Here is a 27,568-nt window from a genome sequence, read left to right as displayed (position 1 = left end):
ATGTTTTAAAGCATGGGAGTTCTGTCTTTTGGCATTTAGATGAGTGCACAAGATTGTACAGTATTTCTTAAAATCTGGATTTTCTTTTTTATGAGTATACCCACAGACGCAATCAATCGCTATGCTTTGCTTATAGCTCCTTCCTGGAAATGACTTGGAGGATATTTTGAAGCAAGGGAGTTCTGTCTCTTGTCATTTAGATAATTGCATAAGATTGTACAGTATTTCTTAAAATCTGGATTTTCTGGTGGCATGCAGCTAGTTTTTGATGGGAGTTCAACCAGAAACTTCACACTCATGAAAATGGGAGTGTACTTAACTTTTTCTTCTTGACCCTACTAAGGGAAACTGAAGTAAAAATGGTTGTGATGGCAGGTTCCTTTACATTCTTTTTGCAGTTCACTGATTGAAGTGTGCCAAAGGTTGTTAAAGAGTTCTATTGACTCCTAGTTGGGTAGGTTTCTTCCAGTCATAGATACGTAATCTTGGGTTGCTTCCCATAGCTATCCTATACCTTTATCCTTTTTCCAATTTTCATATTTCATTTCAAAACAATTCTTTCAGTGAGTTATGCAAGAATTTAGAAGTGTGATTTTGTTCTATATGTAAGGCTTGCCACCATTGTTAGATTAATTAAACATGACCATTTTGAAATTGAAACCTGTGAATAGTGGATTTCACGCGCCTTTGCTTTATACACGACACCCAAAGGTGCTCGCGCGAGGGTTGTAACCTCAGCATTCCATGCTTTTATCTTTCTCTGGTATAATTGGAAGGTTTTATCAGAAAAGATATATAAGAAGGACTCTTTTCACCGGGCGCCACAGGTCTCTCCCCAGAAATAGATTTTTCCTTCATCAAAATCCCTTTATTGTTATTACTAGCAAAGCTACAACCCTAGTTAGAAAAGCAAGGTGCTATAAGCCCAAGGGCTCCAACAGGGAAAAATAGCTCAGTGAGGGAAGGAAATGAGGAAATAAACAATATGAGAAATAATGAACAAATAAAATAGATATTTTAAAAAACAGCAACATAAAAACAGATATCTTATATAAACTATAAAAAGAATTATAGCAGCCTGTTCAACATAGTAAGTAATGTGTTAATTACTAAACAATATCGAGAGTGAAGACTGGGCTAGTGTTAGAAATTAAGGTTGAAGGTGATGTTGGTCAAGGATGAACATTTTAATTTTGTCTTGTCATGATAATAGGAGAAACAGGTTGTGCGAAATACGGACCTTGGAGAAAGTAAGATTTCTTATGTGATGGCGAGTGAGGCTGGAATTGGGAGGGCAGTAAAGAATGATTCCACCAACTCTTATTAATTGCTAAGCTACAACTCTAGCTGTAAAAACAGGATGCTATTAGCCCAAGGGCTCCAACAGGAAAAATGTCCAGTGAGGAAGGGAAATAAGGAAATTAGATGAATTGCAGAGATCATTGACATGCTGGTGAAGAAAGTTTCTATTTGATAACTATCATATGTGGGATGCATTTGTAAGAACTTTACCTCTGCCCATAGCAGACATGGTTACCTTAAATTGATAACTAATAAGGTGGGATTGCAAAATGGCTGGAGTCATGATAGAAGTATTATAATTATTACTAGCTAAGCTACAACTCTAGTTGAAGCCCAGTGGCTTCGACAGGAAAAAATAGCCTTTGGAGGAAATGCAGTATGGAGATAATTAAACCATATAAGAAGTACCGGGTAATGAATAAAATATGAAAGAGATCTCTAACAATATTAAATAGATAATGTCATATATAAACTATATAGATACTGTACTTATAATCCAGCCAATTCAACCTAAAAACATTTGCTGCAAGTTTTAACTTTTGAAGTACAGCCAGAAAGTCCTTCCACAAAGGAAGTTTGACAGGCTTTGTGTACAAAGTGTAGAAAATTTATATAAAAGGTTAAAAGGATTTTGTGCGCCGATGGGGTAGGTGGAGTAGCAGCTAGAGTGGATTGGTATAAAAATAGTAGAATGTTTATGATAAGGCAGCTTATGAGGTCACAAAGACTTGGGTAAGAATGTGAATTGGTCGGAAGTAAGAGGATAGAAACTCTAAACCTCACATATGAGGGTTTTAAAGGTTTAAAGACTGCTCATGAATGGCAGAGGCAAGGGACAGTGTCATAGCCCTATTGAGCAGGACAATGCCCAAGAGACTGACCATATACTTATGATCAGTGTCCAAGCCCCTTCAGCTAGGACCAAGGAGGGCCAGGCAATGGCTGCTGATGACTCGGCAGATAGACCTATAAGCTCTCCCAAACACCCTATCCTTAGCTCACAAGGATGGTGACGTTGCAGCGACCAAAGAAACTAACAAGTTTAAGCAGGACTCTAACCCCAGTCTGGCAATTATCATTCAAGGATGTTATCACATCTGCCACCAAAAACCTAAAGTATCTAGTGATAAAAGATTACCTATCTCAGAAGTTCACCCTTTTCCCCCCGGGGTGTTTGGAAATTTCCAATCCTTAACCCCCAGGTGGTTATTTTTTTACCAGCACATTTTGCAGTATATTTTTTTAAAATTGCTCTAACAGCCTTAATTTTTGTCATAGAGAGGTCAGGTTGGTCTCATTCTCTTGGAAAATGCCTGAATTTTCTCATTAAATTATAAAAAAATATGTAAAACAAATTTTTATAGCATTATTTTGCAAGGACGTACCGGTACGTCTATAGGGGTAAAGGGATGGCCTTTGTGAAATGTACCAGTACGTCCTTTGGGGGTAAAAGGGTTAAGAAGGGTTAAAGTTTTAGTACTGGAACTGTACTAAATTGTTTTCTATGAAACAGGTTTTATTGTATATTGTCCTATTGCATTATTTTTCATCTCTCGTTTTGTTTATATGCCTTTAAGAAGATCCCTAGCATAGAATTACCTACTATAGTTTGTGCATGTAGAATTATTGATAAAATTTAAATCTGTATAAAGGGGGAAGGTATCTGACTTTTTAATTTTTCTCTTTCAGTGGAGTATACTTGGGACGACCATGTCGGAAACCCCGGGTTATTGCACAGCTCCTGCATCGAGGGGTCCGAAGATCCGAACCTAAGCGTCAAGCTCAAAGTCTATTATGGCGATAAGACCCTTGCCTTCACCTGTAATTGTAAGCTCTTGTCCTCTTGATTTTCTGAATGTTTCTCTTTTCAAGATAAATTTTACAATGCTTTGATATTTTTTTCTCCCACGAAAATATTAAGAGGCTCATTCCTCTCACTTTTAAGATTTTCTTTTGTAGATTTGAGAGAATGTCATCATATGTTTGTGTGCATGTTGGCACATACTTGCATTTATGTATTTTATTCATATTTAATGTGCTATGACAATTATTTCATTTTTTTTTCTTTACAAAGAACTCTTATTATCTTCATTAGAGTTTTAGTCGTCTCTGGATTTTGACTAGCACATACATGAAAGATTTTTACACTACCATTATGGGTCAACAGAGGTCTTATTTTTTATGAATATCACAATTCTAGTCAGTTTGGAGTCTGCAGCATAATTCAGCTTTTATGTCAATTATCTGAAAGCATCTTTAATCATCTCAAGAACTCTTGTTTTGTTTTTCAGCTTCGAGAGAGTTGGTTCCATTTTTTGTTTACCCGTTTTCATTTTCAGTAAATTCCAGTGTGGAACACGTCGTGATGCACACAGTCTGTGACTTGGAGCTTGAGGGTGAATCGGCTGATTATGTCCTTAAGGTAGATATTCCTATAAACATGACCCATAATTTTGTTTCCTTTTTATCCATCAACTTAGCTGTATCATGACCCATGATTTTGTTTTTCCTTTTTACTCGTGAACTTAGCTGTATCAAGTTTTCCTTATCCCCTCCTGTGAAAGCTCAGGGGCACATTAGCGAAGTCTGCGTAAGCTGCTCGTGTAGTTTATAATTCATAGCAAGATTGACTTAAAAAAAAATATAGATTTTAGCTGCGTCTGAATTTAGAACCATTTAAAACCTAGAATACATTTTCGTAAGGTTTATGTTGATTATTGTTGCAGTGTAAGGATTAGAGGTGTTTGCTAGAGTATCAAACTTTGTTCAAATTTAAGATGCTCTTCACTTTCTGCTTTTACAGACTCCTGAAATATGATAGTGTGATTAGCAAAGTATGCTTTTATTGACGACTTTAAGTAATGCATTACTTGACATCATTGCTTTTTATTTATTCCAAGACTTCAATATACTTTCAACTCTCATGAAGTAGTGTGGAAATTGTATAGTAAATTATTGGAGACTTGAACCCAAGTCATTAAAGAATATATGCAGTTCAAGTTGGTTTAATGAAATTAGTTGTGAATCATGACACAGTTGTTTGAATTGTTCATGATTTTTGTAGAATTCCTTCAACTTTGATCTGGAACTATGTGAAATATTGTATTGAAAAATGCTTAAGGGTTAGCTATTCAAAATTTTGAAATGCCATAAATATGTTTAGCAGGGGATCATAAGACTTGGGTAACAGGCTATTTGACAGCATTTGAAATTTTTTTTTCAGAAATATATAAATCATGACATTAAAAAGCTTCAATAAATCCCAGGCACTGAGAAAAATCCAAGTACAATATTCTGTAATAGAAGTCCCAAGCCTTAGGTTATAGAAGAATACCATGAAGCAAAGAAATTTGCAACTGGAGGCAGAGAATTTTGTAATTTTGTAAAGTCCATTACGGAGTTTGAGGATTACTATCGATGTATAATAATTTTTTTAGGTCTTAGAGGTAGAAGACAGTTGTTGCTCCATTTTGTTTATTTAAAACCAAATAACAAAATGAAAAGTCTTCTTTCCTACCTTTATCCATACATCAAGGAGTTGGTTGCCCGATGCTTACAAAGGACCCCCTAGCCGCATCCTTATTTCTAAAAGCATCAGGCATGGTTTATTATTTGGCAGACAGTATTAACAATCACAAACCATTGCAGTCATCAACCACAGATATTGGCAGTGTCTAACCTTTGACTAAATAGTCCCACTGCAATGTAACAGTTTCCACAGTTTTTGCCATTGAGCTTAGCCTTTTGCTTAAAAGAAAGACTGCAAGGTAGCAGGTGTCCATTTAGCCACATTCTGCGACATGCAGGACGTACGATGGTAATATCTTTGCTCCCCCTACCACAGGGCATAAAAAACCATTGAGAAGTAGACACTTCCAAATATTTATCTTTAAGGGGCATTCTTTACGTTGTGCTGTGTACGATGCTATGCCGTACACAAGGGTTGTTCTTGTTGGGTTTTTTAATCATTGTACATTCTCTTTAATCTCTTCTTTCATGTTTTGTTCTCCCCTTGTTATTTTTGTTATCTTTGTTTTTTCCCCAAAATTAATAAACACATTTGTGTCAGTCCTGTGTAAGACCAGGTCTTGCTGTTTATGGTTTACCCATAAACTTCTTGATAATATAGTTATGAAGTTTTCTGGAAATTCCAGAAAGTTAATGCATTGTAAGTTTTATTCCATTAAAGACATGCAATTTTCTACAATAACGAAACAGATGTTGTTTGAGGATCAAACCAGATTAAAGTAAAACATTCTAACCAGGCTGCTTAGCTAATTAATCGTAGATTTGGGGTGAATTCAATGTGGTATAAAAAAGAATTTGCATTGAGGACACTATAGTTTCAATCCATATGGTTAGAGCAGTATGTTGAAAAATGGTTGTTAAGAAATATATTGTGTATTACTCAGCAGGTACTTTAGGCTAGCTTTATTTGGTTTTCCTAGTGGTTACAACCTAATGGTTTTGTAGTGGTTTGCAGACTGTGGCCAGAGGTAGCACCCAAACTGCCTAGTGCCCGAATACCGACTAACCCCAACGTTCACTACACATACATACATACATATACCAAGGCACTTCCCCCAATTTTGGGGGATAGCCGACATCAACAAATGAAACAAAAACAAAAAAGGGGACCTCTACTCTCTACGTTCCTCCCAGCCTAACAGGGGACTCAACCGAGTTCAGCTGGTACTGCTAGGGTTCCACAGCCCACCCTCCCACATTATCCACCACAGATGAAGCTTCATAATGCTGAATCCCCTACTGCTGCTACCTCCGCGGTCATCTGGGTAAAAGGCAAACAATCAAGGATGAACTGGGCACTGGGCACCACCCCTTGATTTTATACTGGGCAAGGGGACCCAGCTAGAACCTTACTTCCCCCTTATCTTCCCTTGCCTTGAGCTTGCTGAATAAGCGTGTAATATGACCGTTGATTCATTTCTGAGAAGTTAGCAGAATTTATGAATAGCTCTATCTTCTTAAGGTAGGATAGCTTCAAGCTTAAGTAAAGTTTCAGAACATTAGGTGAAAGGCAAAAAATATCTAGACTGGTAGCAGGACACAGTGTGGGAGAAAAAAAATTTAAATGACTTATTAGAAACATTTAATAATAAAAAAAAAAAAAACTATTTAGGTTGATAATAACATTTTTTGTCAAATTCAAATATGCAATTTAAGGAAAAATTAGTATCCTTTTACACTCCAGCCTCACAATAACAAGATTTGAATAACAAAAAACAAGAACTATCCACATGCTGGACACACTTATGGCTTCCAGATGCAAGTATAAACAAAGGCACACCCTGGCTGGGTATCTGTTTGGGATACATTCAAATACAAGCAGCTTGCCTCACGATCAAAGGGATAATAAAACAAGGTTACAATTTATGTGGCAAAACTAGAACCTCCAGGCAAACTTGCTTTTAACCCTTTTACCCCCAAAGGACGTACTGGTACGTTTCACAAAACTCATCCCTTTACCCCCATGGACGTACCAGTACGTCCTTGCAAAAAAATGCTATAAAATTTTTTTTTTTCATATTTTTGATAATTTTTTTGAATAAATTCAGGCATTTTCCAAGAGAATGAGACCAACCTGACCTCTCTATGGCAAAAATTAAGGCTGTTAGAGCAGTTTAAAAAATATATACTGCAAAATGTGCTGGGAAAAAACCCCTTGGGGGTTAAGGGTTGGAAATTTCCAAAGAGCCTGGGGGTAAAAGGGTTAACAGTCTTCACTAAGCTGACTAGCAACATAATCAGGTGCAAGATCATGCAATATTATTCCAGAGAAAATTCCAGGCTTGGGACAGAAAAAACTTCAAGCTTAAAGGAGAACCCCACAACAATGTGGTTCATTATCTGCACGGACAGTCAGCCGGGTTTGTACACTGACAACACGTAAAAGTTTGGCTGCCGCTGAAAACTTTTCTATGCCACTTATGTTCGCTTGTTTCTGGGGACAAGTATGTGAAATGCTATCCATGGAAACTGTCAATATATGAAAAAAACAATTACACTATGATGGTACAACATCGGTCAGTGATGAGAATAATCTAGTTTCATTTGCTCCTAAATTTGAAGACATAACAAAACAGGTCTTGAGTAACTTGTCTTTTGACAACTTCATTTTGTCTATATTCCTATTCTTCTACCTCTACTTATCTCCCTACTGGGTGTAGGGTCTTGCTGTCAGTACCTGTTTAAAGTAATAACAGATTAAGGCGCTTCTTTGGGGGGCCACTTTAGGGCTATAAAAAATGCAAAAATTATATATATATTTTTTTTTCATATACACACCATCATTTATTTCAGCTTCATTATCATGTTAGGGAAGTAAAAGAAATTTTTAGGACGACTTTGGTATTTGAAAGATGGTGATTGTGCATTTCCGTATTATGTATTAAGTTTTCAAATCTTATATTTTTTTTCCTGTTAATTAGTTTCTTAAGCCCTAAAGATTTGTAAGTTGTAAAGCATTGAATTTTAGGGAGGTCTAGACGTGGTGTACACATACACAAAATTTATTTCCAGCATATTACAATGCATGTTCTTGGAGTGTGTTTGTAGAATGTGTAGTATGTGGTTGATTAGTACATGTGGTTTCGTGAATTTTCACAGGCTGATAATTGACCATTCTGTGATTACTAATTTGTTATATTTGCAATAACCTGCAACACTTAATTTTACTTATTAATGTTGAAGATTGACTCAGTACTTAAATCCTCGATAAATCTTACATTTATTTAATAATATATTTTGTTTTGCTTTTTATCCTGCTTATGTATATGAAATTAATTTTTTTTACCAGTACATTGGTAATAGTTAGATAAATCTGTCCTGTATGTTTCCATACCCCTTCGTAAAGCCAAAATATTTACATATTTTTATATTAATATGTTACTATGATTAACTTTCCAACAATATAATCAGCTTCGCAGCATTATGGAGAAAGTAAGTTTGTGAAAAAAGCAAAGTGTATTGCTGGTGCAAGCAAGCGGATTCATCATAGTTGACCCCTTTTAGCATTATGTAAACTTTGTTGAATTTAGTCAATGTTGAGATTTTCTCTTCCAAATTAGCTTTACAAAAATTTATGATGTCAGTACTATCCAATTTGATTATTTCATTGGCTCATTGGAGCAAGTATTGATATAGTTATTAGGAAAATTTTTTTTTTTTTTAGCTATTTTAGAAACCTCACCGGTATGAAATGGAAATGTATTACTGTGAAAATTGAGGGCATGATGCAAAAACTGTTTGAACTTTAAGGATAAAGGTATTTGAATCTTTGAATAATGATTTGATATTTTTCAAGGAGTGCGCTTGTATTCCAATATTTATGAAAGAATTATGCTCCTACATGACTGTTAATAACCAAATTATCCTAATAATATACCATTAAAGAGCATTTCTTTGTCTTTTGAATGTCTTGGCAAATATTTCGTTATTTTGGAGTCTTAAAAGATTAAGAAAATTAGCATAAGTATTAAAGATAAAATTAACTTTTATCTTGTGAACTATTAGAAAATGGATCCAAAGCAAGTGGCCTCTATGATGGTTAGTGCCATTAGTACATCTGAAGTGGTATACTGTCGGCATTACTTTCTAGACTATGCAGCGTCCTTTTGGTCCCTAGCTGCGCTCACTTTTTATCCTGCTCTACGTCTCATTCTGCTTCCTTTCTTCTTTCTTGATCTCTCTTGCTGTACAATCTGTTAACCTTTATCCCCAGTTATGGAGAGGGTGGGTTGCTCTATGTTCTGCTGTACAATCTGTTAACCTTTATCCCCAGTTATGGAGAGGATGGGTTGCTCTATGTTCTGCTGTACAATCTGTTAACCTTTATCCCCAGTTATGGAGAGGCTGGGTTGCTCTATGTTCTGCTGTACAATCTGTTAACCTTTATCCCCAGTTATGGAGAGGGTGGGTTGCTCTATGTTCTGCTGTACAATCTGTTAATCTTTATCCCCAGTTATGGAGAGGGTGGGTTGCTCTATGTTCTGCTGTACAATCTGTTAACCTTTATCCCCAGTTATGGAGAGGGTGGGTTGCTCTATGTTCTGCTGTACAATCTGTTAATCTTTATCCCCAGTTATGGAGAGGGTGGGTTGCTCTATGTTCTCCTGGGGCCCAGTACCAGGCTTTAAGGCTTCATATATAAATCCAATCCAATTTTTAAGTATGCTGGTAGTCACTTGGCGTTTGTGTCTGTTAAATTGGTCGTATTATGTACCTAATTCTTATTGTTATCTCTTTGAGTTTTTTGGAATAGAATTAAGTTTGGTTAAACCTTCACAAGCAGGTATAGATGAAAGGGTTTCTGTTCGGGGATAGACTAATTGGTGAGGGAGCTATGGTCATGGTTCAATCACGCCCCAGTTTTATATACCGACACTCAGAGTGAGCGAGCTAGGTTTATTCCTGGCATTCTACGCATCTCTTTTTTTTCTCTGGTATATTCAGCAATAACTATGCTTTAGAAATGGTGCTAGAGGAACATTTCACGGAGCGACACAGGTCGAGCCGAGAAATAGTAAGTATTGGAGTATTTTATCTTTTGAGAGTTTTTCTCAATTGGAGTTAAATACTCTGACTTTTACCGTGTGTTTTGCACCAATGGCAGTCCTCATATTTTGCATTTTCCCATGCATTTCTCCACCATTTTCCCTCGCTCACCTAATTGATGTCATAGATTTTTCATGTACTTCTATTCCTTTTAACTTTAAGAATACCTTTAGGCATAATTCGGTTGGATCATTTCTATTAGAATCTAATCTTGTTACTTGGTCTCTATAAAACTAATTTTTCAGCAATAGGAATGAGTTTGTCCTCATGAAGGAAGTTTTGAAAAATTGTGATTTTCCTGTTTCATCGGAAGAAAGCCCTTTCATCCTCTAAAATTCAAAGATTGTCCTTAGTAGAGAATTTTAATTCTTAGATATTACTCTTTATATTCTACAGCATATAGAATATATAAATAGTGCAGCTTACAATCGGTGATTATTTTAGAGGATAAAAAACAGTACTGAGGTGATAGTTTTGTTTTATATTCTTGAATTGTTTTATGTAGTTATAAAATTATATGAATCTTCACTTTAATATGATTACTATGGATAGTCTCTAGGAAGTGCCATTGTTGTATTTATATTTCTCAGAATATCCTCGGCAATCTCTTTGATAACGTCTCACAGGAGACGTAGAGAGTAGTCCCCTTTTTGTTTTGTTTCTTTGTTGATGTCGGCTACCCCCCAAAATTGGGGGAAGTGCCTTGGTATATGTATGTATGTATGTATGTATGTATGTATCCTCGGCAATAGATTTGATAATTTTTCTCCAATATTCAAAGCTTGATTACTTTAAATCAATCAATCAATCAAAGCTTGATTATAAGATATTTTGAACTCTTGGGTGACCAATATATATCAAAAGAAATAATTTCAGAATAGATTTATTGGTATAACCCTACAAATATTAATTTTGATTTGTATATTATAGGTGCGAGGCATTGACGACTATTTGTCCGGAGAAACTGCGTTGGGCGAGTATGAGTACGTACACACTTGCATCAAGTATGATCAGGACGTTTCCTTCACGCTCCTGCATGCCGACTCCGTTAAGAGGTCCTACCAACGAACCGTAAGTAATCGATGTACAGAAGTTGCCCAACTTGCGAACATTCGACTTTTAACTGATACCTAGACATACGAACAAATCCAACTGAGAATAAGATAGAATAAAGAAATACTGTTATAAAACATTTATCATTTAATACAGTAAGCAAAAGGACGTAAAGAAATACTGTAATAAAACATTAGCATTTAATACAGTAAGCATAAGGACATAAAGAAATACTGTAATAAAACATTATCATTTAATACAATATGCAAAAGGACATAAAGAAATACTGTAATAAAACATTAGCATTTAATGCAGTAAGCAAAAGGACATAAAGAAATACTGTAATAAAACATTAGCATTTAATACAGTAAGCAAAAGGACATAAAGAAATACTGTAATAAAACATTAGCATTTAATACAGTAAGCAAAAGGACATAAAGAAATACTGTAATAAAACATTATCATTTAATACAATATGCAAAAGGACATAAAGAAATACTGTAATAAAACATTAGCATTTAATGCAGTAAGCAAAAGGACATAAAGAAATACTGTAATAAAACATTAGCATTTAATACAGTAAGCATAAGGACATAAAGAAATACTGTAATACTGTAATAAAATATTAGCATTTAATACAATATGCAAAAGGACATAAAGAAATACTGTAATAAAACATTATCATTTAATACAATATGCAAAAGGACATAAAGAAATACTGTAATAAAACATTAGCATTTAATACAATATGCAAAAGGACATAAAGAAATACTGTAATAAAACATTATCATTTAATACAATATGCAAAAGGACATAAAGAAATACTGTAATAAAACATTAGTATTTAATACAGTAAGCAAAAGGACATAAAGAAATACTGTAATAAAACATTAGCATTTAATATAGTAAGCAAAAGGACATAAAGAAATACTGTAATAAAACATTAGCATTTAATACAGTAAGCAAAAGGACATAAAGAAATACTGTAATAAAACATTAGCATTTAATACAGTAAGCATAAGGACATAAAGAAATACTAGCATTTAATACAGTAAGCAAAAGGACATAAAGAAATACTGTAATAAAACATTAGCATTTAATACAGTAAGCATAAGGACATAAAGAAATACTAGCATTTAATACAGTAAGCAAAAGGACATAAAGAAATACTGTAATAAAACATTATCATTTAATACAATATGCAAAAGGACATAAAGAAATACTGTAATAAAACATTATCATTTAATACAGTAAGCAAAAGGACATAAAGAAATACTGTAATAAAACATTAGCATTTAATACAGTAAGCATAAGGACATAAAGAAATACTAGCATTTAATACAGTAAGCAAAAGGACATAAAGAAATACTGTAATAAAACATTAGCATTTAATACAGTAAGCATAAGGACATAAAGAAATACTAGCATTTAATACAGTAAGCAAAAGTACATAAAGAAATACTGTAATAAAACATTAGCATTTAATACAGTAAGCAAAAGGACATAAAGAAATACTGTAATAAAACATTAGCATTTAATAATGTAAGCAAAAGGACATAAAGAAATACTGTAATAAAACATTAGCATTTAATACAGTAAGCATAAGGACATAAAGAAATACTAGCATTTAATACAGTAAGCAAAAGGACATAAAGAAATACTGTAATAAAACATTAGCATTTAATACAGTAAGCATAAGGACATAAAGAAATACTAGCATTTAATACAGCAAGCAAAAGGACATAAAGAAATACTGTAATAAAACATTAGCATTTAATACAGTAAGCAAAAGTACATAAAGAAATACTGTAATAAAACATTAGCATTTAATACAGTAAGCAAAAGGACATAAAGAAATACTGTAATAAAACATTAGCATTTAATAATGTAAGCAAAAGGACATAAAGAAATACTGTAATAAAACATTAGCATTTAATACAGTAAGCATAAGGACATAAAGAAATACTAGCATTTAATACAGTAAGCAAAAGGACATAAAGAAATACTGTAATAAAACATTAGCATTTAATACAGTAAGCATAAGGACATAAAGAAATACTGTAATAAAACATTAGCATTTAATACAGTAAGCAAAAGGACATAAAGAAATACTGTAATAAAACATTAGCATTTAATATAGTAAGCAAAAGGACATAGAGAAATACTGTAATAAAACATTAGCATTTAATACAATATGCAAAAGGACATAGAGAAATACTGTAATAAAACATTATCATTTAATACAATATGCAAAAGGACATTCGTAATAACCCCATATATATTTCATATGAAACTTTTGTAGCTGGAAGTCATAGACATGGGATTCAGTTTAGGCCTAAATTGGGCCTAAATTTAACAAAATTAGACTTGCAAACAGCTTCTTGGAAAAGATTGAAGATGAGGACCCTCTATGCAGTAATGGTAACCCCTAAGATAAACAAGTCGGCTCTTTTGGTCTACATCCCTATGTTGGGTTCTGCTTATAGTATGATTTTTTTAGTAGTACAGTATTTTTTAACCCTTTTACCCCCAGGCTATTTGGAACTTTCCAACCCTTTACCCCCTGGGTTTTTTTTTTCAAGCACATTTTGCAGTATATTTTTTTTTAAATTGCTCTAACAGCCTTAATTTTAGTCATAGAGAGGTCAGGTTGGTCCCATTCTCTTGGAAAATGCCTGAAGTTTTTCAAAAAATTATCAAAAATATGAAAAAAAAAATTTAAATAGTAGTTTTTTGCAATGACGCACCGATACGTCCATGGGGATAAAGGGATGAGTTTTGTGAAACGTACCAGTACGTCCTTTGGGGGTAAAAGGGTTAAGTAGCATCAAAGGTTATTTGCAGTGTTCTTTAGGCTTCAGTTAATGCTGATATCCTATTTTTATTGTATCTCGCTGGCAGTAGAGTATATTAAGAATATGGGGATTATTTTAGTCAATGTAATAGGGATTCATGTAAATGAAGTGGATTAAAGAATTAATTGGGGATTTTTTCTCTAAAAGGACATAACCAAAACCCATTTAAAGTGAAACAATGTGGATGGTATTAAGAGTGCTGTGTTAACAGCAGCCATCCGTGTATTGACTGCTTTATCTTTTGGGTTTGATTTTTTATTTTAATATTTTCCATTAAAACTGTCCAGTTACTTCAAATTTACTTTGCTGCAATACTGTATTCGGGTCTCATTCAAGATACAGTAGTTGGTGTGTGTCTGAATGTAACTAGTTCAGTGAAACTCTCTGCAATAAGTAAATGGGATCTTCATAAAAGTTAGGCGATGTTTCCCTGCATCAAGGTTGATTAGCCTTGTGAGTATACAGTAATAAGTTTTCAGCTAATGCTACATTAGAAGTGAATTATTATTGCAAATGGGTTATGTTCGCTATTAATAATGCCCAGGCTCTATGAAAAGATCTTGTACTCTCAGCTTAAAAATTCGTGTTATAGACCAGTGCTATGGATTTACATTGTTATATGGTATGATTGTTCCAACACGGAAACTTACCTCGAACTACTTTCTTAGGAGTTACCTGGAATCTCCTCTCAACCAACCAGAGTTTTGTGTAGTTTACCCTACTTCCATTTTCTGTGAGGTCTAACCTCAGGTGGAAGGAACGTGCCCTGAGGCTAGGCCCGTGTCAGGCAGCATACTAGCTTGGGTCTCGGTCCTCGGTAAGTTCTCTGGTCGCGTCGCGATATCATCTCGACGCTCTCCTTATCTCAGTGCGACTCTTTGTGTCCCCGACTCCTTTGTGTCCCGCATGACTCCCACATGGTATTCCTGTGCTTTCCCTTTGTGTTCCCACGTTCTCACGTGTTAACCTTGTCCTTATTATCCTTTTCTGCTGCATCCCTTGTGCTCGTCGTGCAGGGGCAGAGCCGTGATTTACTTTGATACATTTAAAGCAACTATAAGCCTAATACAAATACTGTATAAACCAACCCCCAGTCAACACTGTATTAGCCTTTAGGAGCACGGGTATGAATTATCCATTCTTACTAAGTCCTGGAGGCTTTTTACGTTGTCTTGGATTTTTTGTAACTTTCCTGTAACCTTGTATGAATGATATTAATAACTGATACAGTTACATATTTGCAACCTTATGTCATACTGAATCCATCCTGGAGCTGCTGACATTCCTAGTTGAAAGATTTGGCATTGTTGAGGTAAGCAACACGTAACCTATTGTTACAATTTAGCCGAACTTCTTTCTACAGTCAACATTGGGTGTTGCTTTCAATGTGTACATGTTTCACCACCAAAGGACGTACTGGTACGTTCTTGCAAAACACTGTTATTTACATTTATTTTGCTTTTTTTTGATAATTTTATGAGAAACTTCAAGCATTTTCCAAAAGAATGACACCAACCTGACCTCTCTATGACAAAAATTAAGCCTGTTAGAGCAATTTAGAAAAATATATAGCAAAATGTGCTCGAAATTTAACCTTACCTTTGGGGGTAAAAGGGTTAGCCATGAGGCATAGCTAGCCTGGCACCAAACCTGTCTTCCTCTGTTCCATGCACAATTCTAGCAGTTGTCTGTAAGGTGGAATCACCTTGTGACAGGTAATGGCTGGTAATAGAGCTCCTTTTCACACTACCATCAGTATTGTTAAGCTCTGTCCTTTGACTAGTATAACGAGACATCCGTACAAACTCTGTTTGGCTCAAAAACTTGTATCTAGGAAAGGAAGAAACTAGAAACACTGATTTCTATCATGCATATACTTTACTGCCCTAAATGATGGCTAGATAGGAAAACATCAACAAGTTGCCCTCTCCCACCTAAAACTTAGTGCAATTATGTTATATAGAGGTATAAAGAAGAATGTACAATAAAAGTGGAAAAACATAGAAAAAGAGATGTGGAAATTATCGCAATATAACTAAAAAGTTAACACACGGATATTTGAGACGACCTTCAAGTGATGCATCGTTTGTTGTATAACATTAGAATGGGTATTTATGAGTGGGTTTAGCTAAAAAAATTTAAGTGGTTTTGTGTATTTCTACCCCCCAAAATTGGGGGAAGTGCCTTGGTATATGGATGGATAAACCCTCCTGCAACACATGTTGAGTAAAACATATTTTGTAATATTTGATATGACATATCAAATATTACAAAATATGTTTTACTCAACATGTGTTGCAGGAGGGTTTATCCATCCATATACCAAGGCACTTCCCCCAATTTTGGGGGGTAGCCGACATCAACAAGAAAAAAAAAAAAAAAGGGGACCTCTACTCTCTACGTTCCTCCAGAGAGTAGAGGTCCCCTTTTTTGTTTTGTTTCTTGTTGATGTCGGCTACCCCCCAAAATTGGGGGAAGTGCCTTGGTATATGGATGGATAAACCCTCCTGCAACACATGTTGAGTAAAATATATTTTGTAATATTTGATATGAATATAATCATGCCTAAACTAAGTTAAGTGGACATAGGGTAGCCATATTTTGGCAATGGAAAATTGGCTGGTAAAGGTCCTCCCGCTAAGTAGTCAGGAATAGTGAGCATTTACTGTTATTAAAAACATGGAGTATTTTACAGAAATAGGTAACTAGCTTTTAGTCTTGCTTAAAGCAGACCAGAAGGATTTGCTTGTTAATGAGAGGTAAAAAATTTAGACTTTTAACAGCTGGCAGACCAAAGGGAATAAGTGAAAAGCAAGACCGTAATTCTACTGTTGATTAATATGTTCTATGAAGAAACTTAAATACCATCTACAGTGTACTATGTAATGCTCACTGTTAAGTGGTAACTAGTTTTTTATATTGATTTTTTTATATTAAGTAATTAGTAAGATGATGTTAAGAAATCTAAGTAAACAAAGGATGACAAAAGAAGTATGGATGAGCAGAAGACATGCATACAAAGATTTACAGGATTTATAGGTAGTTTGAAACTAAATCTTTCTTCCATTGTATTTTCCAATTTTTCATAAAGGAATAGGCTATTACAAACAGCCATTGTCTTTTTGTAACTTCCCTAGTACAGACCTACAATTTCATAAATTCCAGGAAGAAGACGATGCTACCGTTTTGGAAATTCAAGTTGAAGACCTCATGTCAGCTGGCTCAGTAGAAATTGTTCACTACGAAACGTTAATTATCGTTGTCGGTAAGTAAATCAAGAAATGTGTAAAGGATTTTATACAGTGTGTAGAAGTACAGTACACTTTTATAATACTGTATATACGCATAAAATGTTATAAGACATAAGGTTATGATTATTTAACATATCTTTAGAGGCCATTTCTTTTGATATACCTTGTTCAGCATACACTAGGCGGCGTTTAAAGTCTACTTTTTTCTGGACAGAAACTTTCGAGACTGAGCTAACACGCCTTCAGAATGCTGGTTTTCTCCTGATTGACGGTACACCCGTGCAAGATCTTCCCACTCCCATGAGGTCTCGAAGATTAAGACAGGTATGATAAATACTTTTCCTAGTTTGATATTTTGAATTCAGGAAAAAGATATCCCACAGTAGTGAATGAGAGATTTTAGAGTAAGAATTAAAGCAAATTTTCATTTGCTCTGGTCTTTAATCATTGCTTCTTAAAAGAATTTCCGTGCCCAATTTTTTCTGTTACTATTCAAATAAAGTAAATGTACTATTTGTTGTCTGTAAATGCTGTCTCTTCTTTCTCAGGTGGTGAAGCACTTGTGTGCCATTCTTGGAAAACTTGATGTTACTTTTCAAATAAAGTATATGTACTATTTGTTGTCTGTAAAAGCTGTCTCTTCTTTCTCAGGTGGTCAAGCACTTGTGTGCCATTCTTGGAAAACTTGAAACCATAGAGGTGACAGAAGCCATAAACTCTCTAGTAGCAACATGCAAAACCATTCAGCTAAGTCAAGTAAGATGATTTTCTTTGAACTGTATTCGGGGAAACATTTGAAATTTTAACAAGGTACAGTAATTGATTAATGACAGGTGGTACGAGGATAACCACTTTGTCCTTGGCCGCTAGTGGTGCAGATGTATCGCTACAGTGCGCTCGCGAGCGTTCGATATTTTCTTACATCCGTGTGTGTGTTAACTGGTTTTCTTAACCCTTTTACCCCCGGGGTATTTGGAAATTTCCAACCCTTAACCCCCAAGGGGTTATTTTTTTCCCAGCACATTTTGCAGTGTATTTTTTAAAAATTGCTCTAACAGCCTTAATTTTTGTCATAGAGAGGTCAGGTTGGTCTCATTCTCTTGGAAAATGCCTGAATTTTCTCAAAAAATTATCAAAAAATATGAAAAACAAATTTTTATAGCATTATTTTGCAAGGACCTACCGGTACGTCCATGGGGGTAAAGGGATGGCTTTTGTGAAACGTACCAGTACGTTGTTTTGGGGGTAAAAGGGTTAAGTGGTCTCTATTGTAAGCAGGAGCACACCAGAAGGTAAACATGGAGTGAAAGGAGTTTTTTCCATTAGGATACTATCTCTGAAACTCCAAGTTTTGTTTACCTTTGTGTAGGGGTGACTGCAAGTAGATACCCTTTTTAGTTTTTTCTCACTCTTCTGATCAGTAAGAGGATCTCGGAGCTTTACTATTCGCGCTTTAGTAGTTTCTCTGCATTGGGGGGAATTAACCGATTTGGACTTTGATACACATTCCTTTAAGCCGAATAAAGAAAATTATTCATCTGGGTACACCCAACAATGTGTTCCCCAGATGGTGATCTCTGTGTATTGTAGTGTCAGTGACTTACCAGTGCTCCCCTTGCGTTAAAATTCTCAGCTAGTGTTTTGTATTATCCATCCATATACCAAGGCACTTCCCCCAATTTTGGGGGGTAGCCAACACCAACAATGAAACAAAACAAAAAGGGGACCTCTACTCTCTGTTCCTTCAGCCTAATCAGGGACTCAACCGAGTTCAGCTGGTACTGCTAGGGTGCCACAGCCCAACCTCCCACATTTCCACCACAGATGAAGCTTCATAATGCTGACTCCCCTACTGCTGCTACCTCCGCGGTCATCCAAGGCACCGGAGGAAGCAGCAGGGCCTACTGGAACTGCGTCACAATCGCTCGCCATTCATTCCTATTTCTAGCACGCTCTCTTGCCCCTCTCACATCTATCCTCCTATCACCCAGAGCTTTCTGTATTATGGAAGAGGAATTTCTTGTAGCTTCCTCCTCAGAGAGCCCAGTCTATATGAGTTGCCCAGACAATGACTGACAGCATAGAAGAATGATTGGTAATGGGAAGGGGAGTTCATCCTCTATTACTGTATTCCTTTATCAGTCTTGACTTCCTCCATTCCATTTGTCAAACATTTTTTTTTTTTCAGAAGATGAAGAAGATATTTGAGTGGGGAGGCCTTTTGATAATCAGACTTATATTGATCTTCTTTCAGGAGGGAGTGACAGTAGTCACCTACCAACTGGTACCTTTGGGGTCAGTCAGCTAGGTATGACAGTTACTGCAATTGCATTGGACTAAAGATCATGACTAAGCCAGGGGACGGTAGCTTACAGTATGTGTCCACCTTTCTCGTTCATATGGTATGGAGGAATGCTTCGTACTTTGTTGTAAGCTAGGTCTGCGTCTTAGCAAACTTTTCTCTTGATATGCCGGGTTCAACACAGCTGAAGCCCCCTCCACGTTAGGAAGATAGGTTTCCCATGTAGTACTCGCAGAACGTCCTTTCAAGCTATTGCTGGCCGAGATCCCATCTTAGAAGGTTCTTGGAGTCGTCTTCCTCACTCCCTTACAGGACAAGGAAGGATGATATTTTCTGGGAAGTAAAGAAGCTTCAAGTTTGGTTCTAGGAAATATCCTCCCAACAAAGATTAGATCTTTGAAAAGGCAAAGTTTGTTTACAAATAGGAACAAATAACAATATTTAAAAGCTATTAGTATTAGTCATAACTATAATAAGCTAAGTCTTTTAAATTTCCAACACCTAAAGGCAAAAATGGCTATTCTGTAACAGGCTGTTGGGCAGGATTTCTCCCTTTGCGCACCACTTTAATAACCATCTTGTTAACTATTCAGTGGCTGTTCCTGTGCCGCTAAAGGTCTATCTTTATTTTCTAGTTGTCTGATTTGTATAGCTTGGAAAAATACAAATTACCTTGAAAAGTTTCTCTTATTACTTGCCAAGCTGCTGTCTCACAATGTGGGAAAAACTGAATGCTGCAAGCCCAAGATCAAATGCAGTAAATCATAAGAACAAGATAAAATTCATAGACTACTTGAGTCTTATCTAGTGTAAATGCTTTATGAGAGAGCATATTCTTGCAGTTTGTGCTTTTAAATTTCATCCATTCATCTACGGACCCAAAGATCCTTCCATAATTTCATCACTGCTGGAATAAAACCAGGTGTTGATCATATACTATTAAACCTTGTAAAAGATATGTAGGAACTGTTAGAAGTGACATTATATTTATTATGTGGTAGATGGTAGGTATATGAAAGTTGGAAGGCAAATAATAGAGAATTTTGAAAAATTCTAAATTGCTTCCTCAGAGAGCCAAGTGGGGAATGATGTTAGATATTTAATACAAAATAGAAATTCAAAATAAATTAGATGATTGTCTAATTGTTTTGGATGTATATTTGTTTAATGGCTTAGGATGTATATCAACTCCTGAAGAGTGGACAGAAGAATGTATGAGGGGGGCAATTATTTTTTGTGACTAGTGTATCATTCATTGTGACGCAGTTCCGGTAGGCCCTGCTGCTTCCTCCGGTGCCTTAGATGACCACGGAGGTAGCAGCAGTAGGGGACTCAGCAGTATGAAGCTTCATCTGTGGTGGAAACGTGGGAGGTTGGGCTGTGGCACCCTAGCAGTACCAGCTGAACTCAGCCGAGTCCCTGGTTAGGCTGAAGGAACGTAGAGAGTAGAGGTCCCCTTTTTTGTTTTGTTTCTTGTTGATGTCGGCTACCCCCCAAAATTGGGGGAAGTGCCTTTGGTATATGTATATGTATGTATCATTCACGGTACACTCGAGACATTTCAAAGGGTCTGCTGTGCACCTTGATGCACCCAGTCTTCAACATTCTACTGTACTCCATTCCCAGTTCATTTTCCAATCTTGCTGCTCAACCCTTTTGTGATTTAAATTTCACTGTGCAACTGCTGAGTTTTTCCCCAGTAGCACTTAGCAATAAAAGTACTTGCTCACCAGTGTTGGGCCTTGATCCAGATTCCATACATAATATCCATTTAACCCCTTCAACACGGCTATGTATACGTGTACGGGTTTTATCATATAGTAAGAAAAAGCAACAATGTATATGTCTGTAATTTTTTGTTCCTAACCAAGCTAAGCAGTTTCTATACATTGGGAGGGGTTTAAGACAACGTATTGGTTACCCAAGTTCCTGAAGCTTCACCCACTATTCATATCCACCAATAAGTATCTGTTGGACATCATGACATCTTCATTCGAGGTATTGGGAGGAATTTTTTAAATACTTAGTGTTCCTCAGGCAGTCATTTGCGAAAGATTATCGTAGCTTTCCGGATAAACATTTTCAATTTGAATTATAAATGAATTTCTCATTTGTTTTAGTCCTATTTCACATATTTTTTGTGTATAGTGCTTCTGAAATAGGGTTTGAGTATCTGCCAGATAGCTCAGATGAGGAATAAAATGATAGTGATGATATTTACTTATACATAGTTATTATATTATTATTTTTGCTGCTATCATATTATTATTGTCTGCAAGTGACTTGATATACTGGTGATGGAACGGGGTTCTTAAGTGGTATGCTGGGGTAGGTTGCAGTGCAACAGACCAGTATTGAATGGGTTAATAAGACAAATTATATACAGAGGGGGTGAACAAAACATTTTAGACATGAATTATCTAATTTGGACTTAAAATTGCAATACCTGTACTTGCATAAAAATGTGTGAAAACCAAGTCTAACTCATTTTGAAGTTTAGGGAAGAGCTTGAAATAGGTTTTTGAGAGGTATGTAAGAGTGGAGAAAAAGAGGATGAATATATGACAAGTAGAAGAAATGCAACTGACAGCTAACTGAACTGTAATAGAGGTTATAGTACTTATTATGATATCTACAATCTAGACGATACTCCCCTTGTGAAAAATCTACTTAGGAGATCCCAAGTTGCTGGTAAATGATTATTTTACTGTATAAGTTAACCCTTTTACCCCCAAAGGACGTACTGGTACGTTTCAAAAAAGGCCATCCCTTTACTCCCATGGACGTACCTGTACGTCCTTGCAAAAAGATGCTATAAAAATTTCTTTTTTCATATTTTTGATAATTTTTTTTTGAAAAACTTCAGGCATTTTCCAAGAGAATGAGACCAACCTGACCTCTCTATGACAAAAATTAAGGTTGTTAGAGCAATTTAGAAAAAATATACTGCAAAATGTGCTGGGAAAAAAAAAAACCCTGGGGGTTAAGGGTTGGAAATTTCCAAATAGCCTGGGGGTTAAAATTTTTCATATTCCTGTTTTCAGTTTTCCTCTTGCGAAAATGCCTTAACAATTTTTGTCGCCAGAAATTTTGATAAATCTGTAGTAAAGCATTACAGAGATCTTACATTTGTTGAGGAAAACAGAGAGATTAGAAGGCCATGATGCCATTTAGAGAGGGGGTAGTATAATAGTTAGTTTCAATACAGTAGTATAGTATCCTTCCTATTAATTAAAAACTTTACTAAATTGTTTATTATTGTTAAATTTAATTCTATGGATATGATGAAGTAAAATGATTTGCTTGTCTATACAGTAGTTTTGGAATGAAAACCTTTGTATTGTAGTTTTGCCTCTGTGGTTGTCAGAATTATCTATCATCATCCATTTGTTCCAAATTCATGAAGGCAAGCTATTACCCATTTGCTTTATTTCTTGGCCATGTCGAAAATTTACTAGGTTAGCATTAGTAGTAAGTTTTAAGAACTGATAAATTTTAGGGTGTCGACCTGTGAAACCTAAGTTCTGTATAATACTCACCTTGCTCAATGTACTAAACTCTCTACATTGTATTATATTTCGCAGGGTATTCTAGATGGAGAGGACGACTTTCCAGGCCAGCGCGTGTTATCCACAGGGTCTCAAGACTTTTCTAGTTCAGACGATCTAAAGAATTCCCTCTTGGACTCTCTCAGTCGGCTGTCTGGTGCTGTTAATAGTTTCTTAGGGATGTACGCCAAAGCCTTCAGAGTGGATTTCACTGTTGATGCCACTGTAGATAACAACAAGGGTAAGGAGAGTAATTTTCATCTTTATATTAATGTCCTGCATTAGAAATGTTGAGAGAATGGAAAATGGCTGTCTGCTAAAGAAGGTGATGAATGCAAGAGTTGATGGGAGAAGTACAAGAGGAAGGCCAAGGTTTGGGTGGATGGATGGTGTGAAGAAAGCTCTGGGTGATAGGAGGATAGATGTGAGAGAGGCAAGAGAGCGTGCTAGAAATAGGAATAAATGGCGAGCGATTGTGACGCAGTTCCGGTAGGCCCTGCTGCTTCCTCCGGTGCCTTAGATGACCACGGAGGTAGCAACAGTAGGGGACTCAGCAGTATGAAGCTTCATCTGTGGTGGAAATGTGGGAGGTTGGGCTGTGGCACCCTAGCAGTACCAGCTGAACTCGGCTGAGTCCCTGGTTAGGCTGGAGGAACGTAGAGAGTAGAGGTCCCCTTTTTTGTTTTTGTTTTTGTTTCTTTGTTTATGTCGGCTACCCCCAAAATTGGGGGAAGTGCCTTTGGTATATGGATGGACATTCATACATACATATACCAAGGCATTTCCCCCAATTTTGGGGGGTGGGGGTAGCCGACATCAACAAATGAAACAAAAACAAAAAAGGGGACCTCTTCTCTCTACGTTCCTCCCATCTTGTCAAGGGACTCAACCGAGTTCAGCTGGTACTGCTAGGGTGCCACAGCCCACCCTCCCCCGTTATCCACCACAGACGAAGCTTCATAATGCTGAATCCCCTACTGCTGCTACCTCCGCGGTCATCTAAGGCACCGGAGGAAGCATAACTTAAGGATAATAATTTAGTACAGGAGGCCCTCAACTTACACTCAGATAGAAATGTGAATCCACCTGAAAAGAGTAGATATAGAAAAATACTGTACTGTAATAAAACAAAAATATTTAATACAGTAGCAAAACAACATTTGTAATCACCTGATACCTATTCTATATGAAACCTGACTATTTGTTAACTTTTGTAGTTGGAAATCATAAGCTTGGGATTCAGGTTAGGCCTAACCTAGGCCAGACAAAAAAAATAGAGAACAATCAATTCGACTTGAACATCTTGGAATCAATTAAGTTTGTAAGTTGAGTAACTCCTGTAGTTGTTATTTATTTTGGTTCCTGTTGGTTACAGTATATATAGATTACTCATCAAATATAGTAAATCCCTATGTATCAAAGGTTAACAAGATATCTTTATTTTCATAATTGTCCTAAATGATTTGGTAACATGTGGGAGAATGTATATTGAAGGTACACAATAGGATGATTTTATGATGAGCTGTTTTTTGGTGTAATCTATTATACTTGACTATATTTTCTATACATTTTAAAACACGTCCGAACGTTCACGGGTGCTAACAAGGAATGATAGAGAAGGATAGGTGGTGGTGGTGGTGGTGGTGGTGGTGGGGGTGGGGGTGGGGGGGGGTGGCAGTAGCTGTAGTGAACGACACCTCGTAGTAACGGGGGATTTTGAGAAGGGAGAATTCTAATGGGAAAGGAACCTCTGGTAGTGGTATCACTTGGCCCAGTTTTAATACCGACACACTTTAGGGGTGAGAGAGCTGGGTATATTCCTGGCATTCCATGCAACTTTTTTTTCTGGTATATTTAGCAGTATTTATACCTTTGAAATGGTGCTTTAAGGAGCATTTCACTGGGCGACACAGGTTCCTCGCCCAGAAGTAGATTTTTCATTCGTCAAAATCCCTTTTTTAGCCATCATAATTTATACTTTTCCATATTTTCTGTAAAATTCTACCATCTCCTAATAACCAAAAATATCTTTTTGTACAGATGCTCAAGAAGTTCAAAATGTGAGAGAGAAAGTAAGCATTAAAGTCCAGGGTCTGCATCGCTTGCACATGGAGTGGAAGTATGACGAGTACTTTGTCGAAGCTCAGCTTTTTCACGGGTCCAGGTGTATTGGACAGCCGACACATTCCCTCAATAAGAAAGTCATCGTTGATCCGAAATTTTACCCCAAGGTTGTCTTCAGTCAATGGTAAGACCCTTTTTTCATGTCACTTTTATGTTATCTGAAAGCAAGGTTTAATGCTGTTTTTCCTGTTATCATTATTATTATTATTTATTTCGGGAGTAGACCCTCTTTTAAGCCGGTTTTATTAAAAGTGATTGCTGCCTCAGTGGCGTTAATCTTGTAATTAACTTTTTCTATTGTTCTTATTATCTTTTTCTCTTCATTTGAACAATCCGTCAGTAACTGGGAAAGGGACATATCAATAGGAAGGTGATGAAGACCATATCATTCACAATTTGTCTTTGATATATCACAACACATTGTAAAAGTACAGATAATATGTACAAAGTATAAAACACTATCACAGTGTTAGTGCACACAAAGTAATGGTCACTTTTGTACAAAAATTATAAATTACGTAAAGGGTAAAGCCATATTATTCAGTGTATGTGTAGGCAAAGAAAAAATGAGTCATAACCAGAGAGAAGGGATTTGCAAAGTGAGTATAAAGCTTTGCTCATTTTTAAACTAATTTAGCCTAGCTCTTGACAATTTGAACTCTAAATTGGGTGGGTTTTCTAGAAGCATTAACTTTTAGGTAATGAGTCTTCCAAAGTCAGTTAGTGTATATGTAATAAAGAACACATTCTCCTGTGAAGATATAAGTTCAGAAGTTAAGAAATAAAAAGGAGTGTCTTAACCCATTGATTGAACTTACTTCAAACTGTGTATTGTACATTTTTTTTTAATTGTTCTTTAGTTTCTTTCTTGTTCTTTAATTTCTTCATTTTTGAATTATAAGAGCAAAATTTTAATAATGATTTTTCTTTGGTGTTTAAAACATGTTTAGTGATTTAGTTCTTAGGAATCTTGCTTTCAACTACAGTACAGTAATGATGACTTATATATTCTGCATTATCTATTATTATTATTATTATTATTATTATTATTATTATTATTATTATTATTATTATTATTATTATTATTATTATTATTAGCTAAGCTACAACCCTAGTTGGAAAAGCAGGATGCTATAAGCCCAGAGGCTCCAACAGGGAAAACAGCCCAGTGAGGAAAGGAAAAAAGGAAAATGGAATATTTTAAGAAGAGTAACATTAAAATAGATATCTTCTACATAAACTATAAAAACATTTATAAAACAAAAGGAAGAGAAATAAGATAAAATAGTCTGCTTGAGTGTACCCTCAAGCATTTTAGCATATCTTGAAAATACGGTTGAATATATATGACAAGTGTGCTTTGAAAAGAACCTCTACATTTTTATTTAGCTAGAGTCAATTTGAAGGATTTGGATTTCTAAGCAAGCAATGACTATTTCCGATCATTATAAGCCATAGTTGTCATGATAGATTATGGTTTTGCACACTGCATTATCCTGGGAACCAAACCATGCGTTTTTTATGCTTTGAAGGTTTGCGTCATTAAACCATTTTTTTAACTATCTGCAAATTTTTAAACTAGATTTTTATTTATTAATTTTTTAATTGTTTATAATAAAAAACGTGGTGTGGTCTTTGAATTGCATATACTAAAACGTGGTGTGGTCTTTGAATTGCATATACTAAAACGTGATGTTGTCTTTGAATTGCATATACTAAAACGTGGTGTGGTTTTTGAATTGCATATACTAAAACGTGGTGTGGTCTTTGAATTGCATATACTAAAACGTGGTGTGGTCTTTGAATTGCATATACTAAAACGTGGTGTGGTCTTTGAATTGCATATACTAAAACGTGGTGTGGTCTTTGAATTGCATATACTAAAACGTGATGTGGTCTTTGAATTGCATATACTAAAACGTGATGTGGTCTTTGAATTGCATATACTAAAACGTGGTGTGGTCTTTGAATTGCATATACTATATCAAATTGTGTACTGAAATAGCTATTGCCCAAGTCAGGGGTCACCAACCTTTTAAGCTAGAAGAGCCATTAATTTAGAGAATAGAATTACTAGTATCAGAGTCGCATCGACAAAACCGGTCTCTTCAGACCTAAAATCAAAATATGCTGTACTTCAGAAATACCTGAATATATTTCAATAGACCTACTTAATAAAATGATTATAGTGATGTTACTCATTATACTTATGTTGACAAAGCAAAATAGATATATTATTTTTGGGCCTTATCCTTTCATTTAAATGGCTGCACTTGTAAGAAATCTAACATCTTTACTACACTTAGTCAAAATAGTATGAAAGATAATTGTGGTAATCACAAAATACATAAGAAACATTGTATTCTTGAAAGTCTTAAGATATACCTTATAATTGAAGGGCGAAGTATGTCGTTATAATGAAAGTAGAATATAATTATACTCGCATAGCAAAATGATCTGACGTTTTGTTTTATTTTCATATGTAAGAGAACGAAAAAGAGGAAAAAAAACCATTAGTACTGTATTATCAGTGGTATTAATGGTAAAGGGCAAGCAGCA

General features: G+C 35.6%; 1 protein-coding gene across 6 annotated transcripts in view; it reads left to right on the top strand.

The window, feature by feature from the left end:
• The window catches only part of Pi3K68D (phosphatidylinositol-4-phosphate 3-kinase catalytic subunit Pi3K68D), a 95,400-nt gene that overhangs the window by 35,383 nt on the left and 32,449 nt on the right, over nucleotides 1-27,568 (top strand). For all 6 annotated transcript variants that reach the window (XM_068352718.1, XM_068352716.1, XM_068352719.1 and 3 more), the window contains 8 exons: nucleotides 2,992-3,129; nucleotides 3,642-3,724; nucleotides 10,807-10,947; nucleotides 16,950-17,049; nucleotides 17,250-17,359; nucleotides 17,687-17,791; nucleotides 22,922-23,126; nucleotides 24,926-25,133. In XM_068352718.1, the coding sequence (XP_068208819.1) occupies nucleotides 2,992-3,129; nucleotides 3,642-3,724; nucleotides 10,807-10,947; nucleotides 16,950-17,049; nucleotides 17,250-17,359; nucleotides 17,687-17,791; nucleotides 22,922-23,126; nucleotides 24,926-25,133 (1,090 nt within the window). The remainder of the gene's footprint in view (nucleotides 1-2,991; nucleotides 3,130-3,641; nucleotides 3,725-10,806; nucleotides 10,948-16,949; nucleotides 17,050-17,249; nucleotides 17,360-17,686; nucleotides 17,792-22,921; nucleotides 23,127-24,925; nucleotides 25,134-27,568) is intronic.

Source organism: Palaemon carinicauda, chromosome 29 (genome assembly GCF_036898095.1).
Source record: "Palaemon carinicauda isolate YSFRI2023 chromosome 29, ASM3689809v2, whole genome shotgun sequence".
Taxonomy (NCBI): Eukaryota; Metazoa; Arthropoda; class Malacostraca; order Decapoda; family Palaemonidae; genus Palaemon; species Palaemon carinicauda.
This window is presented reverse-complemented; position numbering and strand designations above follow the sequence as displayed.